Source organism: Panthera uncia (genome assembly GCF_023721935.1).
Source record: "Panthera uncia isolate 11264 chromosome A3 unlocalized genomic scaffold, Puncia_PCG_1.0 HiC_scaffold_11, whole genome shotgun sequence".
NCBI lineage: Eukaryota > Metazoa > Chordata > Mammalia > Carnivora > Felidae > Panthera > Panthera uncia.
Window position 1 is genome coordinate 87,107,291 of NW_026057578.1, and position 16,339 is coordinate 87,123,629.

The window sequence follows — 16,339 nt, forward strand, 5'->3', positions numbered from 1 at the left end:
TGTCTCTTTATCCCATTGGATCTATATTTAGCTAAATGAGTTCATACTGATGACTGCAATGTTAATCCATCATCACATCGTTTATTATTCTAGCCTCCTCCCTGCACTTTTTTATCTATAAATTTGCACTCCAACAGCAAGTATCACCTATGAACATGATGACTCAGTTGATTACTAATTCAGCAGTCTCTTTTACTTTTTTTTTAATATTTTATTTTTAAGCAACATGGGGCTTGAACTCACAACCCCAAGATCAAGAGTTGTATGCTCTACCAACTGAGCCAGTCAGGCACTCCTCTTGAGAAGTTTCCAGCAAATAAACTCCTTTATCTTCAAACTACTATGAGTTGTTAGAAAGTCCTGCTTTGCTGCTATTGTTATCTGCAAAGTAAAATGTCAAGGCTTTCTTTTGGTCAAACAGCTTCCTTAATGTTAAAATCTGCTATTTTACCTTGTTTGAACATCTTGTGGAAGTACAGGATAAAGCAATTCCAAAGTATCTTGTATATCACACAGTTTACTTTGGTTGGAATATGCAAAAGGTCTACTCTGTTTATTGCCAACTATCCTCGATGCTCTTTTTTTTTTTAATTTTTTCAATATTTATTTTTTCATATTTTAATTATTTGTTTTTAATTATTTTTTAATTTACATTCAAGTTAGTTAGCCTATAGTGCGACAATGATTTCAGGATTAGACTCCTTAATGCCCCTTACCCATCTATAGCCCATCCCTCCCTCCCACAATCCCTCCAGCAACCCTCTGTTCTGTATATTTGTTTCTTACGTTTTGTCCCCCTCCCTGTTTTTATATTATTTTTGCTTCCCTTTCCTTATATTCATCTGTTTTGTATCTTAAATTCCTCATACGAGTGAAGTCATATGATATTTGTCTTTCTCTGACTAATTTTGCTTAGCATAATACCCTCTAGTTCCATCCACTTAATTGCAAATGGCAAGATTTCATTCTTTTTGATTGTCGAGTAATACTCCATTGTATGTATGTGTGTGTGTGTATATATATATATATATATATATATATATATATATATATATACCACTTCTTCTTCATCCATTCATCTGTCGATGGACATTTGGGTTCCTTCCATACTTGGCTATTGTCAGTAGTGCTGCTATAAACATTGGGGTGCATGTGTCCCTTTGAAACAGTACACCTGTATCCCTTGGAGAGATACCTAGTAGTGTAGTTGCTGAGTTGAAGGGTAGTTCTATTTTTAATTTTTTGAGGAACCTCTGTACTGCTTTCCAGAGTGGCTGCACCAGTTTGCATTCCCACCAGCAGTGCAAAAGAGATCCTCTCTCTGCATCCTCACCAACATCTATAGTTGCCCGAGTTGTTAATGTTAGCCATTCTGACAGAGCTGAGGTGGTTGTCTCATTGTGGTTTTGATTTGTATTTCCCTGATGATGAGTGATGTTGAGCATTTTTTCATGTGTCGGTTGGCCATCTGGATGTCTTCTTTGGAGAAGTGTCTATTCATGTATTTTGCCCATGTCTTCACTGGATTATTTGTGTTTTGGGTGTTGAATTTGATAAGTTCTTTATGGGTTTTGGATACTAACCCTTTATCTGATATGTCATTTGCAAATATCTTCTCCCATTTTGTCAGTTGCCTTTTAGCTTTGCTGATTGTTTCCTTTGCCGTGCAGAAGCTTTTTATTTTGATGAGGTCCCAATAGTTCTTTTTTTTTAATGTTTATTTATTTTTGAGAGAGAGACAGAGTGCAAGCAGGGCAGGGGTAGAGAGAGAGGAAGACACAGAATCTGAAGCAGGTTCAAGGCTCTAAGTGTCAGCACAGAGCCCGACATGGGGCTCGAACCCACAAACCGTGAGATCTTGACCTGAGCCAAAATGGGACGCTTAACCTACTAAGCCACCCAGGCACCCCCCAATAGTTCATTTTTGCTTTTGTTTCCCTTGCCTCCAGAGACACGTTGAGTAAGAAGTTGCTGCGGCCGAGGTCAAAGAGGTTTTTGCCTGCTTTCTCCTCGAGGATTTTGATGGCATTTACATTTAGGACTTTCATGCATTTTGAGTTTGTTTTCGTGTATGGTATAAGAAAGTGGTCCAGGTTCATTTTGCTGCATGTCGCTGTCCAGTTTTCCCAGCACCATTTGCTGAAGAGACTGTCTTTATTCCATTGGATATTCTTTCCTGCTTTGTCAAAGATTAGTTGGCCATACGTTCGTGGGTCCATTTCTGGGTTCTCTATTCTGTTCCATTGATCTGAGTGTCTGTTTTTGTGCCAGTACCATACTGTCTTGATGATTACAGCTTCATAATACTGCTTGAAGTCTGGGATTGTGATGCCTCCAGCTTTGGTTTTCTTTTTCAAGATAGCTTTGGCTATTCAGGGTCTTTTCTGGTTCCATACAAATTTTAGGATTGTTTGTTCTAGCTCTGTGAAGAATGCTTGTGTTATTTTGATAGAGATTGCTTATTTTTTTTAATGTTTATTTATTTTTTAGATTGAAAGAGAGAGAGAGAAAGAGAGAGAGAGAGAGACAGAGAAAGAGAGAATGAGTGGTGGAGGAGCAGAGAGAGGGAGACACAGAATCTAAAGTAGGCTCCAGCCTCTGAGCTGTTAGCACCGAGACTGATGCAGGGCTTGAACTCACAGATTGTGAAATCATAATGACCTGAGCCGAAGTCAGACGCTTAATCAATTGAGCCACCCAGACAACCCTCCCCTTTTTTTAATGCACGATGCTCTTATTTTTAAAAAAAGTATGCTTGCTTGTGCATATTCAAGTGTCTGAGGTACAGCATACAGAAGTAGCACATTTAATAATATCATTAACCTTTATATACACAGCAGACTTTAATTATAAAAACTGTTTCTAGTAACATATTTTATAGAAGGAAATTTATATCTTCATCAAATGTCAAAAAATCCCTCATCTTCTACCACTAAAAATAGTTGGCAGTCTATAGCAGTAATTTTGTCAAGCTTTCTCTTTAAATTTTTTGTCTCAAAAGTAGAAGGAACTATATTCTTGAAATATTTTTATAAAGACTGTTGTTTTGCAATTTGATTAGTAACAACAGAATGAGTTTAGGAGGTCTCATATTTCTCTGAAACTTTCTTGTTTTATTCATAGTCTATACTCTTTGTTACATAGGGGTCAAAGTTGTTTCAGCATGGATGTTCTTTACGTAAATTTAGAGATTTCGTTTGTGAAATTTTAGGGTGGTGAACTTGATGTTCTCCTTGCATGTCATCCTTGCAAGATGTGAAGAATTCCCAAAGGGGACTTTTTGCTGAAAGACTCAAATATAAATAAAATTAAATAGCAAAAATTAAACATAATTCTTAAATATTAGTTCGTTTAATGTTATGAAGGTTAAAATGCCAAGCAAGTCGATAAAGATTAAAATTCTGATATAATCTTTCTCTATTTGTCCTGGTACATTTACGTATTCCTTTAAGAGCCTATTTTATTTATTTTTTAATAGATAATACATTGACATGGCTTTAAAAATGTAAAATGCTACCAAAAGGTACACTATGTGTAGATTATCTTCCCCTCACCATCCTCTGTAGTTAACTAGTTTTATAATTAATCAGGGATTACAGTACTTAATATGTATAACCTAAGTACATATATTTTATTCCCCCTTTTTACTGTGAAAAAAGTAACACAGTATATACTCTTTTCCTGTTCTTCACCTTGCCTTTTTCATTCAATTTTTCACATCAGTGTGCACAGACATTTTCATTCACTTTTATGGCTGCATATTATACATTGATGTAGATGTACCACAGTGTATTTAACCAGGTCCCTCTTTCAAAAGCAAAAACAAACAAACAAACAAACCAATCCAAGTAGGATTATACCCACAACTATATGGTCAATTAATCTTCAACAAAGCAGGAAAGAATATCCAATGTGAAAAAGACAGTCTCTTCAACAAATGATGTTAGGAAAACTGGACAGCAATGTGCAAAAGAATAAAAGTGGACCACTTTCTTACACCATACAGAGAAAAAATTCAAAATGGATGAAAGACCTAATATGAGACTTGGAACCATAAAAATCCTAGAAGAGAACACAGGTAGTAACCTCTTTGACAAAGGCCATAGCAACTTTTTTCTAGATGTCTCCTGAGGCAAGGGGAAAACAAAAGCAAAAATAAACTACTAGGATTACATCAAACTAAAAAGCTTCTACACAGCAAAGGAAACAATCAACAAAACTAAAAGGCAGCCTACAGAATGGGAGAAGATACTTGCAAATGACATATCTGATAAAGGATTAGCGTCCAAAATCTACAAAGAACTTCTAGGGGCGCCTGGGTGGCGCAGTCGGTTAAGCGTCCGACTTCAGCCAGGTCATGATCTCGCGGTCCGTGAGTTCGAGCCCCGCGTCAGGCTCTGGGCTGATGGCTCGGAGCCTGGAGCCTGTTTCCGATTCTGTGTCTCCCTCTCTCTCTGCCCCTCCCCTGTTCATGCTCTGTCTCTCTCTGTCCCAAAAATAAAAAAAAATAAAAAAAAATTAAAAAACGTTGAAAGAACTTCTAAAACTCAACACCCAAAAAACAAATAATCCAATTAAAAACTGGACAGAAGACGTGAACAGATATTTCTCTAAAGAGGACATATAGATGGCCAACAGACACATGAAAAGATGCTCAACATCATTCATCATGAGGGAGATGCAAATCAAAACCACAATGAGCTATCAGCTCACACCAGTAAGAATGGCTAAATTCAACAACACAAGAAACAACAGGTGTTGTTGAGGATGTGAAGAAAAAGGATGCCATTCACTGTTCATAGGGATGCAAACTCGTGCAGCCACTGTGGAAAATGGCACAGAAGTTCCTCAAAAAGTAAAAAATTGAATTACCCGGTGATCCAGGAATCTCACTACTGGGTATTTACCCAAAGGATACAAAAACACTAATTCAAAGGGATATATGCACCCCTACGTTTATAACAGCATTACCACAATAGCCAAGATATGAAAGCAGCCCAAATGTCCATTGATTGATGAATGGATAAAGAAGATGTGGTATATATACACAATGGAATGAATCTTTCCATTTGCAAGAACATGGATGGAGCTAGAGAGTATCATGCTAAGCCAAATAAGTCAGAGAAAGACAAATAACATATGATTTCACTCATATGTGAAATTTAAGAAACAAAACAAATGAGCAAAGAGAAAAAAAGAGAGAGAGAGAGAGAGAGACAAATCAAGAAACAGACTCTAAATTATAGAAGACAAGGGGCGCCTGGGTGGCTCAGTCAGTTGAGCGGCCGACTTCTGCTCAGGTCATGATCTCGCAGTCCTGAGTTCAAGCCCCGCATCGGGCTCTGTGCTGACAGCTCAGAGCCTGCAGCCTGCTTCGGATTCTGTGTCTCCCTCTCTCTGCCTCCCCCCACCCCCCCCCCCCCCCGTTCATACTATGTCTCTCTCTGTCTCAAAAATAAATAAACATTAAAAAAAAAAAAGAAATTAGACCTTGCCTATTAAAATAAATAAATAAATAAATAAATAAATAAATAAATAATAGAAGACAAACTGATGGTTACCAGAGAGGAGGGGAGTGGGGGGCTGGCTGAAATAGGTGATGGGGATCATGGAGTGCACTTGTGACGAGCACCTGGTGATGTATGAAAGTGTTGAATCACTATATTGTACACCGAAACTAATATGACACTGTATGTTAACTAACTAGAATTAAAATAAAAACTTTAAAAAGCAAATGAAAAACAAAAAATAAAATAGATAGGACTACATCAAACTGAAAGTTTCTACACAGCAAAGGATATCATCCACAAAATGAAAACTCAACCTACTGAATGAGAGAAAATAGTTGCAAATCATTTATCTGATAAGGGGTGAATATCCAAAATATCTGAAGCACTCATAACCCAACAGCAAAAAACACCCAAAAAACAAAACAACAACAAAACAATCTGATTAAAAAATGGGCAGGGAATCTGAATAGACATTTTTCTAAAGAAGACATATAGATGGCCAACAGGTACAAGAAAAGATGCTCTGTATCATTAATCATCAGGGAAATGCAAATCAAAACCACAATGAGTTATCATCTCACACCCGTTAGAATTGCTAAACTCAAAAGACAAGAAATAACAAGTGTTAATAAGAAGAGGATGTGGAAAAAAGAAAACCCTGTGCACTGTTAATGGGAATGTAAACTGGTGTAGGCACTATGGAAAACAGTACAGGGGTTCCTAAAAAAATTAAAAATAGAACCACCATATGGTCCAACAATTCAATTTCTGGGTATTTATCTAAAGAAAACAAAAACACTAACTTGAAAAGATACATGTACCCCCCTGTTCACTGCAACATTATTTACAATAGCCAAGATATGGTAACAACCTAAACATCCACAGATGAATGAATGGATAAATATTCAACCATTAAAAAAGAATGAAATCTTGCCATGTGAAACAACATGGATGGACCTCAAGGACATTATGCTAAGTGAAGTAAGTCAGACAGAAAATAAATACAGTATGATCTCTCTTACATGTGAAATCTAAAAAAACAAAAACAAAAACTAGAAACAAAAACAAACGTGTAGATACAGAGAACAGATGGTGATTATAAGAGACGGAGGGTGGGAGAAATGGGTGAATTGTTTTCTTTTTTTTTTTTTTTTTTTTTTTTAGTTTAAGTAAACTGAACAAAAATTTTATTAAAAAATTCCTAAGTCCAGGCCTATGAGACACAGGCATCAGTGTTTTTGTAGTTCCCTGGTGACCAATGTGCAAACAAATTTGGGAACCGTTGCACTATTTAAAAAAAAATTTTTTTTAATGTTTTTATTTTCGAGAGAGAGAGACAGAGACAGAATGCTAGTGCAGGAGGGGTAGAGAGAGAGGGATACACAGAATCTGAAGCAGGTTCCAGGCTCTAAGCTGTCAGCACAGAGCCCATTATGGGGCTTGAACTCACAAACTGTGAGATCACGACCTGAGACGAAGTCAGAGACTTAACTGACTGAGCCACCCAGGACCACTGTGCTATTACTAAAGGAATTCTATGGGTGGTATTGCCCATTTAAATATTATTCACAAACTGCTGAAATATTGCTTGAAATAAGATTGGCGGAGCAGGGGGGGTGGGGAGTGGGAGGAGGCAGATAATCATCTTCCTGAGAAAAGAATTTTCCAGGCTCTCTCCCAGTCCAGGTAAACCACTCCGTCCCTGTGGACTGTTACCAAACAGGTCCTTCTGGAGGCAGCTAGGTTTAGAAGAGGCTAGGTCTGAAAATATGTGGAAGTCTCAAGGTATTATTACCCATGGGAGAGTCTGCATTGTGTGAATGGAGGCCTCAATACTTGTATTCCCCACGAAAGATTTATTTGAGGATCCACACTCAGCAACAGCCTGAAGGAAGGTAGCAAGCACAAAGTAGTTTACTAAGGACAGAACACTGTCAAGAAGGGACAGTGAACAGACCCAGAGGTAGCAACTGCACCAGGATTAGGGGTGTCTTTTCTTTTTATGTTTGCATAGGTTATGGGTCATAGCTAGGTCAGTCTCTAACTGAGGTCATTTCCAACCATCTAAGGGACTCCTCCTGCCAATTAGGAGGATGAGTTTTGGGCCCTACAAGGTTCTTGCTGGAACTGTCCTGTCCATCTCCTCCCACAGGGGCAGGGTTAAAATCACAATGTAAATACATGACAATGACACTATAGGTTACTCTGGGGCAGAGGCTGAAGAGGAGAGGGCATGTTCTGCACCTGTGGCTCTTGATCTGTTACTTGGTGTCTTGGTGGCCACAAGGCCAGGATGTTGAAGGGTCTTGGGAGCCACAAAGTCAGGATGTTGTGTCCCCAGGCTTCTAATGTGTACCCTATTTATCACCATCCTTGCCTCCAATACATGTCTAACAAACTGTCTATCAGTACCATTTAAAACAGGCATCCCAGTTTTGTTTTGTTTTTGTTTTTTTCTATTAAGTACCCATAGCTTTCTAAAACTTTGAGTAAATTAAGTTCGGAGAGATCAAAAGTTCCCCATAATGGCCATTGATGGTGTTGTTTTTTGTTTTTTTTTTTCTTTTTTAGTTTATTTATCTTTGAGAGAGAGCAGGGGAGGGGCATAGGGAGAGGGACAGAGAATCCCAAGCAGGCTCAGCGCTTAACCGACTGAGCCACCCAGGCACCGGTGCTCTAAATTACTTTTGGTTAAGTCAATCCACTTAGTTTATAAATGTGCATGCCAAAGGACCATAGTTTTTAAACACAAAACCAGTCAGAGTCCCACTAAGGGCAAGGAAGGGAGCAGCACTCTCAGAGCATTTTGATGACTGCAATCCCATTACTAGGTTTTTCTCTGGTGCAAAGGGAAAAACTCCTAAACAGCACAGTTTCATCAGTAGCAGCTTGGTTCCAGAAGGAATCAGAGTAAAGACCGTCACAGTTCCAATAGGAACAATCCAGTCCCCAAAAGAAGTCCGACCAAAGGCCAAAGGAGCACTTTCAAAGTAAAAACAAAACAAACAACAAGGGCATAAAACAGATCCTAATAAAGCCTGAAGAGTGCAAAAACAAAGCGCAGAGCCCCAAATCCAGGAGGAAACTTACCGCAAACTCCAGGGTCAGCGAGAAAGCAGTGAGCCCAATTGGCTCTGTGCGTGCTGTCGGGTTTGTTCACCAGCCTCCGAGTTGCTGGGGGTCTTCTTCGCATCCCACTTCTGATCACCAAGTAAGTTAACCTTACAAAACAAAACTACCAGCTATTTTAACAGCAAAAATGGATTTATTGGGGGATAGCAGAGAATCGCAAGCCACAGCACACACTCTCCCAAGAAACTATAGGTAACTCCCTTCAACGAGGAACGTTCCTTTATAGAGGAAAGGGGAAGCTCGGCTGTTATAAACAGAAAGTCCATTGGTGAAAACTGGGAGTTCAAAGTATAGTGGCTTTTCATTGGCTGCATTGTTGCAGTCTCTCATTGGCTGGGCTGTTGCCAGGGGAGGAGAAAGGCCTTCCTTCTTGCTGGGATAGGCGTGGCCATGTGCAAGGTCCTCCTCTTCCCCTGGGTCTGTAATTGACAAGTCATAGGGCAGGAGAGCTCACCTTGAGGGCTTCCCAACTGCATTCTAAAGGAGACTTCCTTTTATTACTTTTCACAGAGCATACTCTAATCTCTGCCATTATTGCAGGAAGAACTCTTAAAAAGGTTAATCATAGGTACTGGAGAACCAACATACCCAGAAGAGAAAAACATGGTTTTAGTGTTATTGTATAAAAGTAATTGCAATAGATTCTACAATTTTCTGGATTCTAATTCAAATTGAAGTTTACAGATTTTCCCTTAACTTCCTTCAATTTATACCTGGTCTCTTTAACACTGGAAATCTTGGCTCCTAACAACATTAGCATAGTTACTTTTTTTGGTCCTAATTTACATCAGTTTCAAAATAATACTGTGCATTTTAACAAGAAATATACTAAATGATGTTTAAGGTTTCTTTGAAGTTTCATTTGTTGTTAGAGTATGTTCCATAGTGACATACAGTTTGAACTGCACTTTTTTTAAATGTTTTATTTATTTTTGAGAGACAGAGCACGAGCGTGGGGAAGGGCAGAGAAAGAGGGAGACACAGAATCCAAGGCAGGCTCCATGCTCTGAGCTGTCAGCATAGAGCCTGACCTGGAGCTTGAACCCACAAACCATGAGATCATGACTTGAGCTGAAGTCAGACTCTCAACCGATTGAGCCACCCAGGAGCCCCTGAACTGCACATTTTTAAAAAATTTTTTTCAGGTTTATTTACTCATTTTGAGGGATGGGGTTGGGACAGAGAGTGAGGGAGAGAGAGAGAGAATCCCCGAGCTGCCAGCACAGAGCCCAACTCAGGGCTGGATCTCAGGAGCCATGAGATCAGGAGCTGAAATCAAGAGTCAGACACTTAATGGACTGAGCCACCCAGGTGCCCCTGAACTGCATGTTTTACAAAAAGGTTGTCGTAAAGGCACCCATGGTGACCAGTAGAACCCTTCCCCCCAAATTGTTTTAGTGTTGGCATGATATAGCCCACACAACACAAGGAAGCAAAATTTGTTTTTCCAGGAGCCTTGCTGTCTATCATCAGAGAGAGAACAGCCCTGTGAAGGCTTGGGCTGAATTATCAGAGGTTGCTTACCACTCTTGCCAAACTCTCAAGTCTTGTTAAGGAGATTTGTAGCTGTCTCCCAACCTTCTCATCTTCCCTCTCTCCTTGAAAAAAATCAGAAAGCGGGTATTCTGAAGTATGGGTCTCGAAGTACACATTTAGGTGATTGTGTAAACTTGAAGTGTAGCTGAGGCACAGGGGTGCAAGAGCACCTGGCTGCAGGGGTCCCAAACCAGGTTTGGCCATTTGCTGCTGACAAAATCCAAAGGCAGAGAAACGGGTGGTGGTCAAACCAGAAATAAATTTATTTCAGTGAGGCCAACACTTGGGAAGACAGCAGACTAACCCCTCGAGGACTGTCTCCAAAGTACCAAAAATACTTCAAGACTTATATAAGGAAAACGTGGGACAAAGGTCTGTGGGTGCATGCAGATAGGCTGTGACCTTCAAACCAACCATTGTCTTGAGGTCAATCACATGGGGTGTGGCTGGCAGCTGGGCAGTCCCTATTGCCTGAGGGGAATAGGTTTTAGGTCTTTTGCCTGAGTTAAAAGATAAGCTAGAAAAAAATTTAATCAGTTAGAAAGTTTGAAGTCAAAATGGAGGTAAGTGCTGTCCTCTCTCCGAAGCTGGGAGTAGGTGCAATTGACTATTAGGAAAAGTGAAACATGAGTGGGTGCAGAAATCGGTGTAACAGACCTGTAAGACCAGGCGGAGTCAGACATCTCAGAGGACGGGAAACTGGCTGGTGCACAGAGTTGTTGAGTCTAGGAAGGGAGAAGAGGTTTTTACAATACTCCGAGAAGCACTGTGGTGCCCCCAGAGGTAGGTTCCGTTAACCCGAGAGCGGTGAGTTCCCAGAGTCCAAACTGGCATGCACTTCCCTCGGCTTCTGCTGGCCCAGAGCAGGATGGCCTGGCCTGGAGGAAGTCCCTTGCGCAAAAAGGCGCGACGTGAACTTGGAAGGCGGATGCGTCCCTGAGGGGAAATGAACGCGAGGCAGTGAGGGGGTGGGAACTAGGTGGTGGTGGGAGAATGATGCCACGCCCAGAACTGGACTAGGATTCCCCGCGGGGGCCGTGCTTCCCGGCCCGTTCGTTTTGACCTCTTCCCACACCCTGGGACCGCGCAGGCGGCCAAGGAAAGTGTTGCCCAGCAATCGCAGCCGAAGCCTTCGGTTCCCGCCCCTCTGCGGCCGGACCTCCGCCTACTCCTACCGCGGCCGCCCCGCCCCGCCCCGCCCCCCGCCAGTCTCGGGTCTCGCGAGAGTTGTCGCAGTTCGGAGGCATGGAGGGTGTCTGTGGCAAGGAGGGCGGCCTGGGACGCGCCGTGTGCGTGGTGACCGGGGCCTCCCGTGGCTTCGGCCGCGCCTTGGCCCCGCTCCTGGCCCGGCTGTTGTCGCCCGGCTCTCTGATGGTCCTGAGCGCCCGCAACGACGAGGCCCTGCGGCAGCTGGAGGCCGAGCTGGCTGCCGAGCGGCCGGGCCTGCGCGTGGTGCGGGTGTCCGCCGACCTGGGCGTCAAAGACAGTTTGCAGCAGCTACTCGGCGCCGTGCGCGAGCTTCCCAGGCCCGAGGGGTTGCAACGGGTGCTGCTCATCAACAATGCGGGTAAGACGCCCGCCGGCAGGGGCGGGCTCCCCAGGGGAGCCCTAGCAATAGTGCTTAATGCCCCTGCCTTTTCTCGCTCCTTCTCACTTTCCCGAACCGCAGGGAACTTTAAAGGTGACTGTTAGGAATCAGATAAGATGTCTAAAAATCCTGGTTGTTTCAGCAAGGTATGGAGGAAGACTCGGTACCATCGGTGCGGTTCAGGCTTACCCTCCCCACCCCTTCCCGTTTCAGGGCAAATTTTCCAAAATGCCTGTAGAACATTCCTGATCTTTTCCTTGTTCCGCGCCCTCTGGCGGAGGCCTGAGTCAGGGCATGAGGTCTTCCAGCAGAAGTAAATTACCAGTTTTTCCAAATGGCCGCCTGAGTTCTACCTCCAGGCCCAGAGCCGGGCATGCACCCTTTCAGTTTCCAGCTTGGGATGAGTGAACAACCCCAGGTGTGTCTGCAGAGCCGGAAAGAGGGAGAAGTCTTCAGAAGCACTAGGGAGATTCCTCTAGGTTTGGATGGGAGGGGGGTGTCTGGAGGAACTTGGAGAAGGCTGAGGAAAGAGAAAGACCCATCTGCACAGAGTGATTCCTATGGTCTGGTTTTCAGGCACTCTCGGGGACGTGTCCAAAGGCCTTGTGGACCTGGCCGACCCAGCTGAAGTGAACAACTACTGGGCTCTGAACTTGACCTCCATGCTCTGCCTGACTTCCAGCATCTTGAAGGCCTTTCCAGACAGTCCTGGCCTCACCAGGACTGTGGTTAACATCTCGTCCATCTGTGCTCTGCAGCCCTTTAAGGGCTGGGGACTATACTGTGCCGGGAAGGCAGCCCGAGACATGATGTTCCAGGTCCTAGCCACAGAGGAGCCTAGTGTAAGGGTGCTGAGCTATGCCCCAGGTAGGAGGGGCATTACCACCATCCCTGTCACCCAGAACTGGCTGGGTGGTTCCCCTCAGGGGTGGGTAAAGGGCCTAGTCCATCCTCTCCAAGAAAGAATCCACAGAGTATATTGTCCCTGAATCATTAACCATCACTCCTTAAGGGAAATACAGACTCCCAGCAAGTGAGATGTGAGAGCTAGCCAGAATAGGGAGTAGAGTTGGGAGTTGGGAGTCGCCTGGACTGGGTGGAGGGGGCAGGGGGGCAGGGAGGGGTGGGCAGAAAGTCTGAGAGACTAGAGTTTGAGAACAATTAGGGTTTGAATTTCAGGCCTGTACCACATTTCCTTATGTGAAACAGGGAAGATGCTACCTGTCTCACAGGGCATTTAGCAGAGGGCTACAGAGGAGTTGGAACAGGGAGAGAACCAGGGGAGTATAAAGGGCCTGATTATCAGCGTATATAGGGGCAGATCGGTCCTGTTTGCTGACTTGTTGGCTGTGGGAACAGAGTGGGGAGGGAGGAGACAGGGATGGAGGTTTTGAGCTTGAGAGAAGAGTACTTCATTAATAGAAATGAAAAAGGCAGGAGGATGTGCTGGTTGGACAGGAGGTGATAAGCTTGCTGGTAGACATAGTGGTCTGGAGATACCATGTTCACTGGGCATTGGAATTTGTGAGTCTGGAACTCAATAGTGACAGAATGACCCTGACCCTTTTGGTGACCCCCTTTGGTGACACTAACCACCCTTGTCAGCCAGGATGAGGTATTGCCTGTGGCCAGACCTGACTCCACCACTCTCCATACACACAGCAGGGGCCCCTGCCTCAGCCATGTCACCTCAGCTCCTGCACTTCATGCCCTAGGTCCGCTGGACACAGACATGCAGCAGTTGGCCCGGGAGACCTCGATGGACCCAGACTTGCGAAAAAGGCTGCAGGAGCTGAAGACAAAAGGGGAGCTTGTGGATTGTACGGTGTCAGCCCAGAAACTGCTAAGCTTGCTGCAAAAGGACACATTCAAGTCTGGAGCCCACGTTGACTTCTATGATAAATAAGCCAATGCCCTTGGCTCCCTGGGGCTTTCTTCCCCCTCTTTCAGGCACACCCAGGAGCCCTATGCCTCCCCCATACCCTGCCACAGTGGTACTGCCAATCCTGCCTTACCCAGATAAGCACTCATGTCTACTGTCCTGCCCCCAGAACCAGCCAGCATGAGGGCCTTGGGTGGCCTGAGTCCTAGTTCTCAGGAGTGTGTTGACTGCCCTGAGTTAGGGGAAGCTTGGGGGAGAGAAGTTAGGGTTACTGGTGTTCTCTGTCCCCAGGAATAGAATTTTAGGGGTGGGAAAAGCAGCACAAGAAGCTGAAGCCTTGAAGAGAAAGAGTTGGGTCTCATGGCCAGTCCATGGCTGAGCTAATATCAAATAGGAGGGTCCATGTTAGATTCCCAGCCTGCAGGGGAGGGAGGACGGTGCAAGTTTGGCACACAAGGATGCTCTGTGCTCATGGTAGCAGGACCTTGTGTTGAACTTCATGTCTTCATTCTCATGCCTCCTCCCTCCAGAACCTGCCATCTGTCCCCCAGATGGAGGGAAGAGGCTTCTGAGAGTTTATGTATGTGTAAAAAGCAGATACAGATAAAATGTGGATTGTCCTTTATTAATGCCTGCCTTCTCTGACAAGGGCCCATGACTGACTCCTGGTTTGCTGGGCTCAGGGGTGTTCCCTAGAGCAATTAACCCAAACTTGGGGAGTTGCCCTTATATCCAGGGGCATTGTCTTGGGAGTGTCTGCCTCTTGTCACTGAGCACTACCCAATGGCAAGCTCGGTTCAGAGATGGACATGCCCAGATGCCTGTTCCTCCATCATGCTTTTACCTATATCGACCCAGTCTTTACTACCCTTTCCTCATCTTGGACCTATTCAAAGAGTATTTAGGGTTCAGGGCCTGACTCCCAGCTTCCCTGGCCCTCTTCGATTCCCAATTCTACCCTTTGCCTACATGACAGTTTTCTGAATGGATCCCATCTCCTCAGGGTGCTGTCATGGCTCCTCCTGGTAGAGTCCATCTGGCCCATGGTCCCAATCTTCAGTGGGGTGGGCTTGGGACCAACATGCCTTTGGAGGAGGTGGGCAATATTTGAAGAGAGGGAAGCCCTAAGAAATTAGGTGTGTGACCAAACCCATCCTTCTGCCAGTCGGTGGATATAGGATGTGCAGCTGGGAGCTCCACAGTGGTGGCAGTCTAGAGCCAGCCAACCAGCCCCTCGCCCCTGGCCCATATTTAGGAGGAGAGCCCATGGTCCCTGCCAGCCAACTCCAGGACTCAGCCCTGCGACTTGATGGTGTAGGAGGGAGCTCTCTTTGTTCCTTTTCATGCACAGCAGAGGGCGCACTGAGGCAGTTCCTCCAAGAGAACCCTGAGTAGCTCATCTCTGGAGCCCAGGCTCTGGGCTGGAGCTGGCAATGCCCTGCTAGTTTCCCTAGGAGGGATCTAGTGACTCATGCTCTTTCTCTGCCCAGCAGAACATTTGCCTTCACTGGAGTCAAAAGCACTGCATTCATATCCCTGTTTTGCCTTTTACCAGCTGGTAATCCAGGACAAATTGTTTCCCTGGTGTTTTGGTTTCCTAATCTGAAAAATGGTACCTCCCTCAAAGGGTCAGTGTGAGCACTGAATGACCTAATGTTTGTAAATGGTCATCACAGTGCTAGCATCGCAGTAGGTACCCATAGATTTGGATAGTATGTATTGCCTTTTAATCTCAAGGTCCGGATCAATCTGGAGCCCCACTTGGAGCCCACATGCCATCCCCCTTGCTGACCTACAGCAAGAACTCACTGTTTTGGACCTCACTGGGGCTGGACTTCAGTCTGGACCACTTGTTCTGGACTCACCAGACCTATGGGAAAATGCATGACACTTGAAGTCAGGAACCCTTGGTCTCACTTCCCACTGTAACAGAGATGTGGGGTCCTGCACAGGGCCCTCCTCCCTCTGAGCTTCTCTTTCCTTAGAACAGATGAGCTCTAAGATTCCTTCCTGCAGGTGGGGCCAGGCCAGCCTGAGCTGCCCCTTCTGTCTGGTGAGGGTTGGGTGATCTCCTCACCTGGCCCCTTGCCCCTGTGGGGCTGTGAGACCCATCAGCGCCAGCACAACCCTAGTGTAGTTGCCCCATCGGGATTGTTTCCCTCTCTTCCCACCAGGCTGGTTGGCCAGGACTTAGTGAGGAGTACCACATGTCCCCACGAGGTGGCGAGGCTCTCCCATGCCTGATACTTGTCCTCTTTGAGCCCAGGGATTTAAGAGCCTTGGAAACAACCCCCATCTCTCTTTCTCCCTGCACTCTAGGATTGAGAACTCTCAGGGCTCCCCAGGGAGCTGGGGTCACTCTCCCTGGCAGGCCTAAGTCCTCCTTGAGTCCTCACGGGCTCCGACTACAGGGATTTCCCAGACCTTGCTCCTTGACCCGGACTCAGCCTCCCCAGTTCTCCCACTGCTGGGGGAGGGAGACTGTCTTGCCAGCCTCGGAGGGGGGGGCAGCCATCTGTGTTCCCAGAGTGCATGGCCTGGCGTTGGCCACCACACGCACGAGCACATGCAAGCACACACACAATACATGTCTGCACATGCCCAGAGTCCAGCTGCAGGGTTGAGCAGGGCCTCAGATTAGCCAAAAACCAAACAAGATTTCCCTTTGTCTCTGGTGTGAACGAGCTGGGC

The 16,339-nt window shown here is 44.9% G+C and overlaps 1 protein-coding gene and 1 long non-coding RNA gene across 2 annotated transcripts in view; one reads left to right on the top strand and one right to left on the bottom strand.

The window, feature by feature from the left end:
* Positions 1-9,597, bottom strand: part of LOC125937098 (uncharacterized) — a 21,381-nt gene extending 11,784 nt beyond the window's left edge. Inside the window, exon 1 of the long non-coding RNA XR_007462254.1 lies at positions 8,601-9,597. This is a non-coding gene — a long non-coding RNA (uncharacterized LOC125937098). The remainder of the gene's footprint in view (positions 1-8,600) is intronic.
* Positions 9,598-11,392: 1,795 nt separating this feature from the next.
* On the top strand, positions 11,393-14,273 carry SPR (sepiapterin reductase). The gene is made up of 3 exons (XM_049651682.1): positions 11,393-11,745; positions 12,343-12,633; positions 13,482-14,273. The coding sequence occupies exons 1-3, from the start codon at positions 11,424-11,426 to the stop codon at positions 13,670-13,672; spliced, it is 804 nt and encodes a 267-aa protein (XP_049507639.1). The 5' UTR covers positions 11,393-11,423; the 3' UTR covers positions 13,673-14,273.
* The last annotated feature ends 2,066 nt before the right edge of the window (positions 14,274-16,339 follow it).